The sequence below is a fragment of the Homalodisca vitripennis genome, chromosome 4 (genome assembly GCF_021130785.1).
Source record: "Homalodisca vitripennis isolate AUS2020 chromosome 4, UT_GWSS_2.1, whole genome shotgun sequence".
NCBI lineage: Eukaryota > Metazoa > Arthropoda > Insecta > Hemiptera > Cicadellidae > Homalodisca > Homalodisca vitripennis.
In genome coordinates, this window is record NC_060210.1 from 65,173,417 (window position 1) to 65,185,568 (window position 12,152).

The 12,152-nt window shown below is 28.1% G+C and overlaps 1 protein-coding gene across 1 annotated transcript in view; it reads right to left on the minus strand.

Annotated features, from left to right (window-relative positions):
- Window positions 1-409: 409 nt before the first annotated feature.
- LOC124359419 (Y+L amino acid transporter 2) overlaps window positions 410-12,152 on the minus strand; it is a 141,437-nt gene continuing 129,694 nt past the window's right edge. The window contains exons 10-14 of the mRNA XM_046812150.1: window positions 11,951-12,025; window positions 10,044-10,203; window positions 9,329-9,421; window positions 7,935-7,993; window positions 410-3,924 (exon numbers count right to left, since the gene is read on the minus strand). Coding sequence (XP_046668106.1) covers window positions 3,916-3,924; window positions 7,935-7,993; window positions 9,329-9,421; window positions 10,044-10,203; window positions 11,951-12,025 — 396 coding nt within the window. The 3' untranslated portion in view covers window positions 410-3,915. The remainder of the gene's footprint in view (window positions 3,925-7,934; window positions 7,994-9,328; window positions 9,422-10,043; window positions 10,204-11,950; window positions 12,026-12,152) is intronic.

Below are 12,152 nucleotides of genomic sequence, written 5' to 3' on the forward strand. Positions count from 1 at the left end.
CAACAAAATTATAAAAAGACACACTCTACACGTAAATGTACTTTATGATAAAGTGGTCTAACAATCAAGCTTTAAGTTCAACCAGAAATTTATTTTAAAGATAAATATACATCATAACTTAGCATCTTCAAATAGTGTTTGGCTATTTGATAAACATAACTGTCTCGTAATTGCAGTTTATAATGTGCAGGTGTTTTGAAAACTTATCTTTTATCTTCTAAATTTAATTTGTGGTTGCTTAAATTTGTAAATCTAAACCAATCTTGAATCCATTTGAAGAAACATTAAAAGTTTCATTAAGCGGTTGAGTCGTTTAGGAGGAGGTCAGTAACATACACATTTACATAAGAAATATGTATATACAGATTCTTATCTTAAAGGGATTTTAATATAATAAAATGAACAGATATTCTAATTCTAAGCCATGTTTTTATTTACATGCAGTTTCAACATAAAGTTATTTCATTTGCATTTTTCATACATCAATTTAAAATTTGGTTGCAGTAGGTAGTCTGCAATAGTAAAGTACAAATACAGTAAGCATAATAAATAAATAAAAATATATGTAATAAGGAATTTCAAACAAATCAAATAACAAAAAAAATAATTTACAGATAACTGATTGAAAACATAGGCAGTGTGCGCAAGTGAAAACCAAATCAAGAGAAATTGTATTAACTAAAAGGTTGAGATTCTTAGGTAGTTGGTTCTAGAAGAGTATCTAAAGCCATTTTAAATTAACTTAATATTCCTTAGAACTACTCTACATGGAAATAAATCACCTGATATGTTACAAAAATATAAGTATTCAATAAATCAAAATACCGTAAACCTAAAAGTTTTAACTCTAGCCTATGAAAAAACAAAACACTAAATTGCTTTAATGTCCTTAATTTAAAATAATCAACACCTATTATAGGCCTGAGAGCTATTTACAATTATAAACGTTGTTTTGCTACGTAGCAACCACAGATTCAAACTAGCTTAGTACCTGGTGGTCTTTCAATAGTAATTATACATCAGATACTATCAGTACATTATATTCATATATCTGAACATATAATAAATCTATGTGGCTATTTAAGAAATAATAGAATAAACTCAAAATAACAATTCATTAAACCTCATTACCAAAAATGTAATGGTGTTTACAATTATTAATGGTTACAAAGTAATTATAGGTAATTAATATAAAAATTTCTAAAATATCAAATTAACATTTAAAAATTATACCTATAAATAATTTGTTTAACTATATCTTAAATTTATTTATGAATTTACACACAAAAAGTAATAGTTCAAGTAAATTAGCAACAGTTACAAAAACATATTGTTATTTACTATTTAGATAATAAGTTATGCCATATATGGTGAATATCACAGCGTAACGTTATTGAAACGAGCCACAGGGAATTTTATTTTTATAAACCCATAGGCATTATTTAAGGCAACTGCCAAAATCTGTTTGATTATTACATTCAAGAATACGTTATATTTATCAGTTTACAAATATAAAAGTACTCTGCTATTTGATGTAGTCTACATGGAATCTCTAATTGTGTTTCAAATTTTTCTACCTTCATTTTTCATAAAAATAGAGTTTTCATTATATACAATTTACTAGAAATTGGCAGTTCTCTCAACCAATTCCTTCCCTTATTTTTTATACCTGTCTAACATGCGTTGACATACTAATACACTCTATAGATTAGACTTAACTAAATAGACCAACTATTAAAAATGCAACACACAACCAAATGGATATAAAATGCTATAATTTCTAATTACACTATTAAAAAAGCCTGTTATAGAAATCTGTACTAATTTGATAAAAATAAAAACACTTATTAACAAACTTTGATTTACTAAATGCAGGTGAAAATGAGCAAAATAAGTTTATGAAGTGACGGACAGATTAGTTTTCAAAATCATAGAAGTAGTCCATCAAACTAAAATTATTCAGAATAGTCTTAGTAGCATACGGATGTTTTATTATTTCTGTAATGTGTTGTAGACATTTCTTAATGCGAAGTAAGGGAGGTATAAATAAATTATTTTTATAAAATCAATATTGAGAAGCTTTCAACTTATTTTAAAGAAATGAAAATTAAAAATGGCTGGATAGCAAGGACGTAGCCAGAAACGGGGTCAAAGGGATCTGGATCCCCACTAAATTTTCATTTTCGTTCAATTATTTTTTAGTAAACGATTATTATTATTATTTATATAATTCAATATTACTGATATGTACTGCTGAAAGATCGTTCTCAACAAAAAAATGGGTCAAGAACTTTTTATAGAACGAAGTGGGGCCTTACTCTCTGTCCACTGAGGGAAAATACCAGTTGTCTGGGCCCTCCCCCAAAAGTTTTCCTGGCTATGTTCTTGCTGTATAGCAAATGAAAAGTTTATTTTCAGCAACAAATGCAGTATTAATTTGTATTAAAGAGGTATCATCTAATAATTTTTCCTATTAAAAAACTATAGCAAACTATCATACTGTAAAAATAATTGTGTATTCAAACTGTAAAAATAATTGTGTATTCAAACTAACAAAATACATTGTGAATGAATTTGACGTAAAACTAAACTAAAATTATGGAATGCTTGTCCTCACTATGAACTGTTTTGGCTTAATTAAATACAAAAGTCTGTTTTCCTTGTTTAATTAAGCACTTTAGAAAATTGAGTTTCTAGAAAATAACTAATTATATAGATCATAGAGGACTTTCCAAGAGTAGAATAGAGATATCCCATTTACTTTGATTTCTGCACAAAATGTTTTTGATAATTTTGAATAACTCTAACTCAATAAAAAAATATCATTTCTTACTAAAATTAAAATAAAATATTATTCATCAGAAGTTTGAGAAATATTTAAAATGAAAAATCCAAATAAATGATATGACTTTTTAGATTAATTTGCCATTGTACATTCGGTTAATAAAATAATATAAACATATAATACACAAATTATTTTTGACTTAATAAAAAAGAACTTCTTGACTCTTTAATTAAATATTATAAATCTTACTTATACAATATGAGTAAATTTTTTTCAGTCTAGTCATGAGTGAAAAATATAGTAGGTCTATATTTTATACGAAAAGTATCTGAAGGTTCGTTAGACTTCTATACATATAAATGTAGGTCTACTGATTGTTTACATGGAACATGTCAATGATATTTTCTTTATCCTAATGAGTATTATTGTCACTTTTAAAAAGTATTTCTTAATTATTTCACCAAGTAAAAGATTATTCTGCTATAATTGTTATGAACAAATCCAATCTTATGATTGTAGTTTAAAAAACATAAATACAATCAAGCAGCAAAAATACTTAAACAACAAGTTTTAATTGCATTTCTAAAACCAAAATATAACGTTAAATCCAAAAAAAATTTAGAGATCATAAAAATACAAAAATTGTAATAAACCACCATTGCTTATAGAACACATAATCTATATACAGCATATCGTAACAACAATAACAATGTTACAACAAGCATGAGTCCAATGGTTTACTCATCCAGCATAGCCTTACAATTATTTTTTGGAATGTCCCATGAATGAAAAAGCCATTGAAAACCTCACAAAAATATCATCTTACTACACAAATACAGTAGTGTCTAGAGGCCTAATTATTGTCACCTCAAAATATCTAATATGATTAAGACACTTCAAGCAACAAAAAATACACTTCACAGGAACTGCTTTACACATCACAACTTAACAAAGAAAGGTCTTTCGACTTACAGTCAAAAAACAAGAAAAGAATTTACAAAACATCACTGCATTGTAATGATATGAAAACAACATAACCTAACTCTTGTAGAGAGAAGAATGGAAGACACCTCACACTTTGGTTGGTGCTTGCTTCCCCACAACCATCATTGATTTCTGTAGCAGTCTCGTCAGTGCTGCTGCAAATTCAAAACAAATATTTTAGAATATTACACAAATCAAAAGCAACACTTAATAGTAGTATTAAAATTTAAGCATATTGATAACCAACAATATGTTCAGTACTTCTTTCGTAGTACTACTAAAAACTGACAAAAAAATTCAATATCGTCAAAACAGTCAAACCTTGAAAACTAGTGCCTCAATAGTTCAAAATCCTTGACAAATATTTTCTAATCCTCTAGATCTTCTCAAAACTTCTGATAATTTTAACTTGAAAATTGTTGTTATGAATCATCTTGATAAGTAACAGTTTCCATTTTCTGAAACAATACCTCTGTAACTGGAAGTCCTAACTAAATGGGCTTCTATAGGCTTATCAATTTTCCTCTGTAAAATTTAAGAAGAGACAATTCTGCAAGTAATTAAGAAGACTATCAATTGTCACTAACCTTTCATTTTGTGACAATTCTCTTCCATCCCTTACCACAGTCCATAAAATCTGTTTATTGCAGTATTCTATACTACATTAAGTCGTTTGATATTTTATGCATTTGTAAATGTTGTTCTATGTGTAGCATAATGTCAGATATTGTATTTATGATATTTAATTAAATGACTAAAATTATATGAGGATGAAACCAGTATCAATTTTCAGGAGGGGACACTTTGGTTTCAGTTTACCAGTCAGTATCTTTATTGTAACAGGAGTTTTTTAATTTCGATACACAAAATGCTTAGTTATTCTAAGTATTTCATTGTATTAGTATTTTTGAATATTGTTGAAAGTATTTCTTAAGTAGTTCATTGAGTAAAGTTGGTTAAAATACGAGTGTGATTATGTTTTTTCACAAAACATATTTTTTTCAAATCTTGGAGGGGACCATGGCTTTCATCTAAACAAGTTCAGTAACATTATTGATCCTCTACAATTCAAAGTAGGCGATTTTCACCTTCAGTAACTCAAACCTTGTTTACTCAAAATATTGCATAACTAACATTTGTTATTATCCTTTCAGGTTTTGCTTTTCACGGTTTGACTGTATTACTACTATTGATATATTTAAGGAGGTTACAGAAAACCTGTTTTTGTTAGGAGAGAAGAAAGGAAATAACAACAAAATAAAGATTTAACGTTTTTTTTAAAGAAAACTATATGTTACTTAATTGGTTTGTAGAAGATTTTAAGTATAATGAGTTTAAATATATACACATTATACAGTTTTAATTAAAAAAATAAATAAAAGGATTACCAACCTTACTTCATTTTCTCGAAATGAAATTTCTGCAATCTTTAGGTAAACAAGTAATGCTTATCTGCATGCAAATTTCAATTTACAAATACAGAAGCAATGGCAGACCAAGAAAAATAGTAGAACTCTTCAATTAGAAGCACTAAAATAATATACAAGACCATTTGTTTCTATTAAATTCTGTGAGTAAATATTACCATTCCACATACTATCATTCATGAGACTAACTTTTAATTGAATAGCTATTAATATTAAATTGTCTAAATTAGGTTGTAATGAGTAAATATTTCCCACCAATAAAGTCAAAACAGCTAAGTATATGAGTCATCGTTGATCAACAAATTTACAACACAATTGCTTCTTAAATTTTGATTCAATTAAACTTTACTCTAGATTTCAATATAATAGAAATTATGCAGAAAACTTGCATTCTCTAAACACTAGTTTTGTTGAATAGAAAAGTGAATAGACGTAATGTTAAAAAGATAACTTTAATCAAAGGGCCATTATCACTGGTCCTCTGTGGGTCTTCAAGCACCAACTTACATTGGCTCATAAAGCATTTGCTGACGCATTATTCTATAGACACACTGCCCTGATGACCTACTTTGATGATTTACCACTAGGTCGGCTTAAAACTGATAAAAGTTTATGACAAATCTAAATAGTTATAGGTATGGGCTATTTAATTTTGGTTTTTTTGTGTGTAATAATTGAGAAAACTTTTTGTAAAAATTAAAACGGCAGCCATATACATATACACATAGGCGTACCTAGGATGATCTAATGGGTGGGGGTTACCATTAAAAATTATTCGTACCTCTCAGTCAAGCTAGGATAAGGGAATACCCCCCTTCCCCCACGAGGTATATGTCAAATTCTAATGTTAGAAATTATAAGTTTGACAGCCATCTGAGAGCATTATTATTGTATGCTCTACAAAAAAGGCTATAACATAAGCGAAAATGTAACCTTTTGAGGACCACCCGATATCACAAAAGAATTTAAACAATATATTAACGAGAATAAAATAGGTTCATAGAAATGGCTATATTTTAAGAACTACAATAAACACCCTCCACCTTTTACCTAGAATTTATATATTTTAAAATGGGTTTCTAGGATATACATCTTTTGCTTGAAAATATGGGCTTGTATTTGTATGACTTAAATAATATGTATTCTACATTTTCATGTTCTTTAATTTTAAACTATGGCATCCCTGATACAAAGTATGGGACAAAAATCGACATGTATTTTTATAGAAGATATATTAACTGTGTTTACAACTACACAAATTTTTAGACATTAAATTAGTAATTGTGTGTCGTATACCACTGCTGAGTGGTTGATATCCATTGCGTGCATTGCACATAGGCTCGGCAGATGCTCGCCGATAAACATATATAGACATAAAAATATGAACCTGAAGTTAAATATTATTTTACAAAGCACGATATTTTGTTACTTTGGTTGTCCAATTTTGGGTTTTCGTACACAAAGTGTAACAGAAACAAGATCTGGCGATTGATAAATAACTATAGCAATAATTAGTGAAAATTCATGAATATAAATCAATGAGAAGTAATTCTATTTTGTTTGTTGGCGATTTTAATGTCTTTCTACTAGTCATAACAAAGAGTCTAATGCCATAACAGATATTCTTTTGATTGCAGTTTTAGACGAACTATTACAGGCTTCAAGTTGAGTATTGCAACTGATTTTCTTTTGTCTATCTCACTAGTCAAACAATATGTTTTTGAGTTATCACCTTATTTGACTTGATTGTTAAAATTTTCAAAACCTCAGATGTTTTCTCAACTGATTTTAAGATTTGAACGTTTAAATATACCTTGAATATTTGTATCAATGGGAGGGTTACAACCCCCAAACCATAGCTGGATACCCAATATATGCATAGCTGGATACGCCTATGCATATATCTCATATAGATTTTCAACCATAATGGCCATGAAAAATATTATACAATTTTCTGGAAATTCTGTCATTAGGCTGATTGTAATGGTCAGATTTTAAAGAAATCTATTTAAACTGGTACATTTTCACACAGAAACTGCACCTAGTTATAAAAAAAATACGTTTTACAGTCTCCTTGCCAAACAGAAACTTATGTACCATGAAGAAGTTCATTGTAATATAGATGAAACATCAGTCATTTAATGTATAAAAGACAGTTCCTCCTTTCTAATAAAAAAATATAAAAAAAAACACAAAGTTTATTGTAACAATATAAGTGAAAGTATTTTGTCTTCTCAATAGCTTGATTTTCATAGATAGAAACAATTCAGGCATTATTGAATATAATAAAGTATTATCTTATTGGAAAATAGATTATTATCTACATAATGAATTGTGCTTGTTGAATAGAGACAGAGCATCAAGAGAATTTATAAAATCTATTTTGAGGTCAAACTAAGGAAGTTGGTGCATTGGAAATACCAAACAAATGTGCTTGTAAATGAAAAAACCTATATTTTCACTAAGAGATTACTATTTTCTAATTTCATTAATTAAAATAACATTTAAGTTTGGATTTTTTTTAAATACACTGATTTTTTAAAGCAACTCTAGTAAATGCAAGCAAATAAAATCCAATAGACTTAGAGTAAACAAACTTCCTTAAAAAGGTTGCATACATACAAGTTCTACAGCACACTTCAGTTATACCAAGAGGATGAAAACTAAACTTATAATGTGATGAGAAAAGAAATAAGAAGACAAAAATAAGATGAGAAAATAAAATAACAATGATTCACCTGTTTCTTTTGTGGCCTTACTACCACACAAAGTTTTTGTAATGATCGTGTCGCCCAGGCTGCAAAATAATGTACAATAATATTAAATAAGGAAAATAAATAACAACAAATAATGCTGTTTTGTAAAGATAAACAATATTATTGTAAACAATAAAATGAAAAAATAATTTAATAATAATAATATACATAATTTATTGTCCATTTAAAAAGATGATTTAAAAACAAAACTATGACTCAATAAAATTAGAAAGTTATGAATCAATTACGTTATTCTGATTCATCACATATCCAAATAGATATATTATATCCATTTAATAACACTTATACAGAAAAGGTCTATTAACAATTTGGTGGGGGGAAATTGACAATATAAAAAGAAACTTAAAAACATTTTTAACACGTTCACGACCAATTGGATACACGACGGGCTTTCGTAAAGTGTGTCGTGTGTCCAATGGGGTACACTTTGCTATGCATTTCCTTATTGCAATTTTATTGTTTGCATGTCTTTGGTGGTTTGTTAAATTTGATCCGCGCTTAAATAAAACCTCAGACTATCATGTACCTTGTTGGGTGCACTATTGCTTAATTTTTAAGGTAAATTAATTTTTTTAGGTACCCCTTGAGGTACATGGAGAAAAATAGAAAAAAAAAACATATTGAAATAATGATTTTTTTGTGTGCAAAAAGCCTAAAAACAGAAAAAAAACCAACATACTTTTTTTATTCTAAGACATTTAAAGTAAAAAAAACTCAAGTACGGTTTTTTTGCCATAATTATTGAAAAATTTGATGGAAAATAAAAAAGTCCAGAAATAACCTGTCATTGTGAACGTGTTAAAACATGAAAAAGAGAAATAACAATAAGATTAATTTATTATTGTATTATAGAAAATTAAATTTCTCAGATTTGGCTGTAAATTCATTATTATTTGGATTTGCATTTTGAAAAATGACAATTATTTTTACTAAAACGTATATGTAATATATATTATTTAATTTTTTATTACTAAAAGACCTTGTTTCTTATATAAACACGAGAAAGAAGGAAAGTTCTTGTTAAAAAATAGCTTTTTTTATTTAAATTAAAAATTAACACATGTATATATTGATTATAAGAAAATACTATCAGACACACTATAAAATATACACAAGAAAGTTCTTGTTAAAAATATCTTGTTTCTTTAAGTTAAAATTAATACATTTAGATTGATTCTAAGAAATTACTATCAGATGCGAATTATTATTATGTGGCTATAAAATAACTAAATACTATATGGAAATAAAAATATTAAAAAAAAAAATTTTAATTGAGTGTAATTTTTATTTTTATTAAATTAAGTAAAATAGGCTACATTTGGAGAAACAGATCATTCCAGAAGTGTAACACTTACCAACAAACTTCTGGAAGAACAGAGGTTTCCTTTTCCAGGCGATGAATACTAAATAAACGGGAACACTCGAGAAGATCATTAAGCAACCAATACCTGTGAAAAAGATAGAAAAACATAAACAACACCACTTGATTTTAATTAAAATATCATAAATTTATTGTTGTTTACAACAAATAAAATATACAAATTTCTGACATCTTCTCTCATATTTTTAATGTTGTTTAATATGCTTCACTCAGATAGAATGAAAAATCTCAAATCTATAGATAATTTCATTCTTGAGTGTGAACAGACAGACAGACAGACAATCATACAGAAACAAATGTTTATATTTCCCATCAGATAAAAGAAAAATTGTACCAGCCTTCTAAGTGGTTACTATGTTCAGCTTAATCCCATTGATGGTCACAAATAAAACTCATTCCCTTTTGTATAGTATAAAGTTAGTTTTATTTAAAATATAAAGTCTAAAGATCATATCTTTCCAAAATATCTTGTGAATAGTTAGCCTGCATGTGTTACTATGTTGCATGTTAAAGATTCATTTGATTGAACTCCGTTTGTTTATAAATTTATTTCTTATTTCTTGTAATTCTGATTTAAAGTCCCGCTCTAACATCTACCAAGATGCTGAAGTATACTTTCCTAGAGAAGTATTCCTGAAAATAAAATAAATGTTATATTGACCCATCCCTATGCTAGGTGATGGACTGACCTGTCTCCACAGGACTTGCGATCATAGGCACAATAGTCACGAAGAGGCTGCAGATGATGTACAGAAATGGCCAGAACAAGCTGACTCTAATGGGACGAGCTAGATCGGGCTGGGTCCAACGCAGAACTGGCAGACATAGTACGGACACTCCGATACTTAACTGGAACAGACACAAGAGCTAGAACTAGTGGTAAATCTACCAATAGGCCCACTAGGCTATGTCATATGTGCTGTAATTTTACAGGTTTTTATTGGTATTATCTTAAATTAGCACTAACAATCTTATCATTGTTTGGTTTATAAAAAGTAATTGATGCTCTTTTAAAATGTGTCAAATTCAGTAACAATATCTTTCACAAGAATGGAATTTTTTCTATCTTTTGGTAGAATAATTTTGTCCAAATATCAAAAAAGCTTTTGGGGATCCTCAATTTTTCGGGAGCCTCGGAGCAACTGGCTAGGATAAAGGTAAGATATCATACTTTTAAATAACTTCTATAATTTATATGTTATCTGGCAAACTAAAGTCCATCTCAAAAAAAAATATGTTTTATGTTCTGCTTAAGAGTATTTGTTTAAACCTTAAAGAGTAAATCTGTTTAATTTATGAATTTTGACTGTAACATATTTTGTGCTATATTTTTAAGAAATTTAAATGTAAAACTTATAATAACAAAATTATTTGGAAGTCTGGAAATTTATCCATGTGTCATGTATCTCAAATACTCCTTTTCATAGAAATATTACTTCACATGAAGTTCTCTAAAGTGTGCCCTTTTTTACTTTAATCTTATATTTATATTTAGTATTTTGAGATAATGTTTATAATAAAGATTCAATTAATTGTAGGTTTATTTATTTATTACAAAACTTATCTGCTTAAAACTTTCCATTTTACTCATTTGGACACCTTGATTATGGGTTAATAAAAATAATATTTAGAAGCCTGGCTGGATCTATATTAGTCCAAGAGCCAATTTGTATTGTGTAAGCTCATAACCTAAGTTTTCTTGAAATCGACAGAGAAATATCCTCTAAGAAAGAAATTGATCATCAGCTGCATTAGTTCTGATGAAGGTTGAAACAGTACAGTGTCTAGCAAAAGGACAAAAAATATAAACAACAATTTTTCTGAAATCATATTTTTTTAACTGGACACAAAACACCATCAGACATGTAAAGCAAGAAAAAGTAAAATCTGAGAAAAAAATATAATTTCATATTTTTTAACTTTTTGATCTGCACCAGTTCTTGAAAACTGGCTGTTTTGGTTTATGCAACATCCATTACTTGGGTTTTGATCTTCTCATAACTAAACATATGTTCTGCTCATTTTTATTACTAGGCCATCTCCACATTTTCACTAAATTCTTAAAATTTCTTTTGTAATGGTTTCCAGTCAAGTATATGAAAAGTTTTGTACAGTAAAGCAATCTAGTTAGTAAATGCCCTCCTGTTGAAAACAACATTTTTTAAAAGAATACCTAAAATACCAAAGTCAAAAGAAAAATGGTTGCAAAATGTATAGTGAAACGTATCATAACCAACATAAAATATCTGACACCAAAGACAATGAATTTTGACCTACATCTTTCTTGTACAAGCAGTTGTAATTTTTTTAGTACGAATCATAATTGAAAAATCAAACACTTTAAATCCTAAATGTATAATTGGCTGAAAATTTTGAGAATATATAGATCTTACAGACTAAAAGTAATTGTAATTTGTACATAGAGAAGAAACATTGATTTTCATACTTCACTGTACGAGGAAGTGTGTATACTTTATCGAGTCCAGCTGAGGTTTGTCTTCGTAATACTATAAAAGCCAGCAAAACTTATGTTAGATAAAATCTAATGGTCAATGATATGAAATATTATATTTATATTCTCTACAAAAAGGCTTACCCAAGTAGCAAAACCGACGTAGTTGATAAGTGCATAAATGTCTTTCACTGTGAGGTACATCAGAGACAGCAAAGCCTGCAAAAATCATCATAATATACATGTTATGTTCATTGTGGATAAATTATTGTAGTGTTTATAAAAAAATATCGTGCACACCTTAGTTGTTTAATATTAAGACTTAAAATCATCTTAAGCTTGGGCA